This window comes from Alligator sinensis, unplaced genomic scaffold (genome assembly GCF_000455745.1).
Source record: "Alligator sinensis unplaced genomic scaffold, ASM45574v1 scaffold777_1, whole genome shotgun sequence".
In the NCBI taxonomy this organism is placed as follows: Eukaryota; Metazoa; Chordata; order Crocodylia; family Alligatoridae; genus Alligator; species Alligator sinensis.
The window spans coordinates 3,995,481-4,002,180 of record NW_005841882.1 but is presented as its reverse complement, the minus strand read 5'-3'; the positions used below and the strand labels follow the sequence as shown (position 1 = coordinate 4,002,180).

The following is a 6,700-nucleotide window of genomic DNA, read 5'->3' as shown; positions in this document are numbered from 1 at the left end:
TGCCTCTGGTCTATAGATGTACAGCAGGGCTGTCAACCATATAGCTTGCAGGTTAAATTTGGGTCATGGAGCCTCTCTATCCAGCCCATAGGCTACTAGAAGACACCAAAAGTTGGACTCTTTGACACCACTGGGTATAGCTATCAGCAGTAAGCCAAGCTTGCTATGCTAGACTCTGCCACTCCCACCCCTGCCGGACACTGCACTGGCCTCCACTGCCATCAGATCCTGCACTGTATGCCTCTATCCCCACCAGACACCGAGCTCCTTTTGCCCCCACTCCTGCTGGATCCTCCACTGTGTCCCCACCAGACCCTGTGCTCCATCTGCTGCTGGACCCTACAGTGCCCCCATAACCAGACCCTCCACTGCCCCCATGGGACCCTGCATTCTGGCCACAGCTGGACCCCGCATGGCTGATACTGTGGGACCCCACACTGCTGCTGTGTCCACTGCAACAACTTTCATGCCCCAGGTTGGATCCAGCCAGCAAGAAGCCCCAAGGTCCAGATCCCTTCCAGGTCCAAAGGTGGGTTTGATGACCTTGCTATACAAGATAAGCCACATCAGTAACTCAGCATGATTTACAGCAGGGAGTCTTCTATAAACTCAACACAGTAAGAGCTATTATGCTAAAAATGCACATTTTAATCAGGAAACCTGCCAGCTGACATACCTGTATTACTTGTTCTCCATCCTAACTACATAGTGCTTACCTGTAACTCATTAAGCTATTTGCTTTGATTAAAAATATGCTACACCAGGTGGTTTCATAAGTTCTAATTATATATGTACAGGTTATATACAAAATAGCGTTTTGAACGGTGTTGCCTTTCATGTCAGAGTGCCTTGAAGACCAAGTCTTACAGGAAAGGGACTTAAAAAAACCCAAACACATGCACACAAGCACACACACACACACCCCTAACTCGTCTTCTCTGTCATTCATCCTATAAGCTTCTCATTTCTGACCCTGAAGTCCTTGTGAGAAGTCCTGACTCCATTAAAGTCAAGGAAGTCGGTGTGGTCAGCACATCACTCCTGCTTTTTCTGATGGTCCTGTAGATAGCCCATTACCTCTAGGTCCTGTAGGTAAATGACAGATACCACAGGTCCCAAACTTGTGACCCTAATTCCATGAGCTGGGATTCTGCAGCTCTAAAAACGGATGTTGCTTGGTTTTGTAAACATGCCACTCACTCAGCCTAACAATTCTGTAGAAGGAAGAGTTCTAACTAAGAGACACTGAACCACATGGGAGCACAGACAAAGAAAATAAAATCAAATAAAAAGGATCAGAAATGCTAGGTTCCCTCCTCATTGCTCCAAATGGCCAATGGGGAAGCAGGAGAAATCTGAGGTAGATATTGCCACAGAGATGACAAAGAGAGACAGGGAAGGGATGAAGAAATAGCTCCAGCCTCGTCCATAGCATCAAACAGTGCTGCAAGAAGCCATGAAATAGTTATGGTAACTAGGAGTGCATCGATAGAGATTTTGGGGGCTGATACTGATTGCCAATTTTTAAGGAGGCATATTGGCCGATATGGATCCAATTTCCAATACACAGCCCTGAAGCTTGAAGAGCTGCGTCTAGCTGGTAGGTCAGTTGTGGTGGAAGGGAAAGGGGGATGCAGATCAAGGCCCCTGAGGTGAGGGAGGAGTGGGGCTAGGGCAGGCACTTGCCCAGCTGAGGCAGGGCAGGGTGCCGGACGGAGCCACAACTTGTCCGGGGGGCGCGGGGTGGGGAGGAGTAGCCCCCGCTGCTACGTGCACCCCAGGAGAGCACAGGAGGGGGTGTGTAACCCCAGAACTGCACAGGGTGGGTTGGGCTGCGGGTCTGGGCTGGGGCTAGGGTTGCGCCAGGCCCTTCCTGGCAGGGGCTGGGTGGGCAGCACCAGCACTGGGAAGCAGGGCTACGGGGGGCAAAACTTGCCATAGCCCCCTGGATAGTCTCCCCTCCCAGTGCCACCGCCACCTGCCCCGAGCGCAGCTCCAGCCCAATCTCCACACGCTGGGAAGAGTCCCGGCCCCAGTGGCAGCTGCCTCCAGTGGCAGCCCACCCCCACGCCCCAAGCAGATCCAGGGGCACACGCTACCCCCTCCCATGCCCTCCTGGGGTGCACAGAGCGGCGGGAGCCACCCTCCTTCCCCACGCCCCCCAGACAAGCTGCAGCTCCAGCTGATCAGCACCTGCCCCAGCCCCAGCTCCACTCCCTCATAGCAGGTACTGTGATCTTTCCCCCCACACCCCTTCCCTCCCCCCTCCTCTTCCACCATAACGGACTTACCAGCTGGACACAGCTCATCAAGCTGCTGGGCTGTGCTCCTTGCTGCCTACATGTTTCACTGCAGCTGTGTGCATGCACGGGCATTTATCAGCCAAATTAATCGGCCACATCAGGCCAATTTCCGATACAGTCAATTTTCTTTATATCAGTGCTGATCCAAAATTGGACCGATGTACTGGTCCACCTCTAATGATTGCAGAATATATGGTCTCACCAGCAAGTGTGAAGCTACATCACAAACCTCACTAAGAGTGGGCTTTTTGTCCGCTCAACATGCACATCGACAGCAAAGAGAGGCAACATGTCCCCTAGCAGAAGCAAACCTCTGATCACTGCCCACACCATATGCCACTGCAACCCCAGGCACAGTACTAGCCAGTTAGGTCTCTGTGATAGACAGGCATGTCCTAAAAAGCACAGAGTAAAAGAATCTGCAACAGCTCTGGCCTCAGAGGAGTCACCGAACACATTTTCTCTGTTGTGGACCCTGTTCATACTGGGCTGCCTGAGGAGTATTCAGCTACAACCCTTTTTGAGGACTACTTACTTTTCCCACATATGCCAGCTGTGTCAGCTCAGCCTACACTTCACCATGGAAGGAACTGCTTGTTATCTTGAGGTGGAATATCTGGCTCATGGTTTCTGTCGGTGCATCTACACAAGATGCTGACTGCACAGTAGCCTAATAATACTGCGCAGTAGCACATCACAGCACTAACAATACTAATACACTACTGCGCAGTATTATTAGGCTACTGTGCAGTAGCGTCACTTAAAAAATATTTGCTGGTGCTATTGCTCAGTAACTCCAGCTACTGTGTATTTATTTAGTTCTTGTATAAGCAAGTACTAAATAAACGTGCAGTAACGTCTTTTGTAGACGTGCCCTGTGATAAGCAAAGCACACAGAATTAAGGTCTGCATAGCTCCAATGTGACAACGTGTGTGTGTAAAGTTTTAGTTATGCCTCCACTGGTATAAAGACTAAATTATGACTAGCCTCTTTAAAACATCTTTCTTGAGGTTTTAAAATTCTCATCATAACCAGCCAGTAAATTACATCATTAGTAAGAATTCCTGTCTCACTAGTTGCAGGGGTGTAGGTTGTAGCCGTGTTGGTCTAAGGACATAGGCAGACAAGGTGCCTTGGGTGAATTTGATATCTTTTATTAGACCAACCCAAATAGTTGGAGAATAGTTATTAAGCTTAATACATATTCTCCAACTATTTGGGTTGGTCTAATAAAAGATATCAAATTCACCCAAGGAACCTTGTCTGCCTATGTCTCACTAGTTAGCACTTCTAGACTTTTAATAAATAGATGGAACACTGATCCTTGCAAGTAACTGCTGAGAAACTGCCTGATTAACATCTGTCCATATTGAAAATTGGGTATTTACACTTTGCTGCCTTTCCATTCAAAAGCCTCAATGTTGATGTTGTCACCTTACCTTTGTAACAAGTTCTCCATTGTATTTCTTTTTTTACATTATGAATTTGCTACATGTATAGCTGGACAGTGACTGAAGTTTTCAACAGGAGACTAAAGTTAAGTTTCTAAACCTTTTTTAAGGGCGAAAAGGTGTTTTTTCAAAAGCAACTAGTAACTTTACACTGACTTTACACTTCAGAAAATCCCAAAGATAGAAGCCTAAAAAGGGAGGTTCATTTCAGCCATTTCTTTAAAAATATTCTCACAGATTAAGAAAGTGAATGTAAGATCTGTTGTGATGCCAGCTTATCACAAGTCAAAGAAGTCAGGTGACCTACCTGATGTTTTCCAGGGCACTTGTTATCTGCTGTTGCACAATATCGTACAGTATCACTTTGAAGCCTCCTGAAGCAAACACCATCGCCCAGCTGCGGCCAATGAGTCCGCTAAAAAGGAAATAAAATAAGTTTATTTGTGTAACGGCAAAGTTCACTTCCGGACCATCAGAATGATTTGATTTAAGTGAGAAAAGTCAACACTTATTTGGAAAAAGGGTATGTTAAAGTAAAGCAAAAATGTTGATATGCCACCATAAGTGGCCATAAGATAAATAATCAGGAATGAACACACCTTTGTAAATGGTTAACTGTTGCTGCGCAGATAATAAAGGAAGATTTATTGTTTTTTTTCTTTTGGGCTGTGGCTGAGGTGTGAAGGGAGAATGGAAAAATTGTTGGCAATTTTAAAAATTTAAGGTAGGCTCTAAAGAATGTGGGAAGTCATTAAAAACATAGGCCTCCATACAGAGATGCACCTCCTACGTAGTGTGTGGTACTGCATGGGGAGGAGCAAAGTTAGGATTTTATTACAGTCTAGGTCCACCCTCAGACACTAGTTAAAGCAGTTTATTAACACCTAGCCCTCAAGCATCTCCCATGCCAGAGACCGTGCAGGATTTATTCATCAACAGTTTTTTGGCACGCTGCACGTTGCAAGCTATGACACAATAGTGCAGAAGACAGGAGAAAGCCACAATAAAAACAGCTCATATTTCTATAGTGCCTTCTCTCCCAGAATCTCAGAGTGATGCACAGACACTAATGAAATACATTTCACAATACATATTAATCTCCTTGGCAAATGGAAAACCTAAAGTTTAAAATGGTAAGGTCAAGCAACTTGACCAAGATTACATAGGATGTCCATGATCAAATCCAAGTATCCTCACCTCCAGTTATGTGCTTTTAAATTATCCCACCTGTTTCATCTCCTTGTCAAATGATTAACTATTCTCCTATTTTCTTTTAAGGTGCACAAGTGCCATAGCCTTGTATGTTTCAGTCTAGGAGACTACATGATCAATAGAGAAAGAAAACACTGGGAATAAAAGTGAGAACAGGCAATAAATAGGCCAAAGAGAAGAGGAAGGGAAAAAACCATAACAGGAAAGAGATATTGCTCCAACCTTGAGTTAAAAACTAGAACAGGAAGTTTTTTCAAGGAATCAGTGGAAATAATTGGAACAAAAATAGAGTCCAATTTCATGATTCATGTTGCAGAGTAAGCTCTTCCCTCCTCCCTTTGCTCTGAAGAACTAGATATGATACTGTTAAGAGAAGGCAGAAATAAACGCAGGTCTCACCATAGGTAATTACCAAACACATGCAGATAATGGATCAGACACACGGCCAAGCTTTGTACCCTTGTAGCCATGGTGCCCTTTCTAATTAGTGGCCCCTATTTAAGTGTTTCTTAAACCAGATGCAGTTAAGAAAGTGACACTTTGTCATAAAGACTTTTCCAGAAAGTCTGAATAGCTTTTGGGGCAGGGGTAGGTGGAGTTATGCACAGTTTTTGCTATGCACCACTTTAAAGAAATGCAAGGTATTTGAATATGCTCTTTTTTAATCGAGACGGGTTTCCCTGTCAATTTGAAATGTTTACTTTCAGAAGGCAGTAGAAAAAATTATTCAAATGGCAAGTTTCTAGTTCATAACTCCTTTGCATTACGATACTTTCAATATAAGAAGAAATACACACAGTACGGAGTTCTGAAAATAGGTTCCCCCTCCTTTTTAAAAAATCAAGTTTATAGTAGGCAGTCAGACTAATTTTTTTTTACAGTCTCCATTTCATGCACTGGATAACACACTTCAAGAAAAGTCTAGTGAAATGTCAACACACTGCTCCAGAGACGCAGGGGTTTAGCCTTCATTTCAGGTAGCTGTGCTGTGCCACACTCCCTCACAACAGTCCCACTTTGTTGTAAGCCTCCCTGTACACTTTGCATAGCATACACACAGGACAATCTTCAGCTTGCCAAATGGCAAATACTGGGGAACTGAGTGCCACCAGTAACTGCTAGCTTTGCCACTGTCACGACAGCATAAAAAAAATGCCTGAAGACCTCTGATGGTCTCTCAGGAGGCACACGGCAGAGGACTGTAACAGTTGTGCCTTCACCACTCCTACTGCAAGCCACCGACGGTCAGAAAATAACTGTAGGAAAAAAACAAACAACAAATACCTCACACTTTACAAATATGAAAAGTTTCTTTACCTTCAAAAACACAACAAAATGCAACCCAGCAATGCTACGCATTTGCATCTTGTTCCTGGCAATTATGCTTGTGAAATCACACTTCTAAGGTCCCCTGTGTGCTTTGGGGACATCACCGCTCCGGTTTTTCACTCCTACTTAGCGCAGATCTGTTTCGCAACCAGTGACCACCCAAGAAAACGAGGACCCACTCCCATACCCACGCAGCGGCTTGCTAAAAGTAAAAGCCACACAGGGCTGCACAACGGAAGGGGATCCAAAGACCCATGGCAAGTCAGGCAGGTTACAAGCAAGAAGAAGGGCTGGCAGCTGCAGAGTCATTTCAAGCTTGAGATTTGCAGCTGGCTTTTGCCCCCAGTCACTTGGGCTGTGGTGGGACGGCTCGTGCCTGCACCCGGCGCTGGCAGCGGTGCCGC

General features: G+C 45.4%; 1 protein-coding gene across 2 annotated transcripts in view; it reads right to left on the bottom strand.

Moving 5' to 3' along the window:
• CRYL1 (crystallin lambda 1) overlaps positions 1-6,700 on the bottom strand; it is a 95,942-nt gene that overhangs the window by 88,921 nt on the left and 321 nt on the right. The window contains exons 1-2 of one of the 2 annotated variants that reach the window (XM_025196635.1): positions 6,285-6,670; positions 4,063-4,170 (exon numbers count right to left, since the gene is read on the bottom strand). In XM_025196635.1, coding sequence (XP_025052420.1) covers positions 4,063-4,145 — 83 coding nt within the window. In that variant the 5' untranslated portion in view covers positions 4,146-4,170; positions 6,285-6,670. Of the gene's footprint in view, positions 1-4,062; positions 4,171-6,284; positions 6,671-6,700 lie in introns of those variants that run through there. The other variant, XM_006017636.3, reaches the window with a different exon arrangement.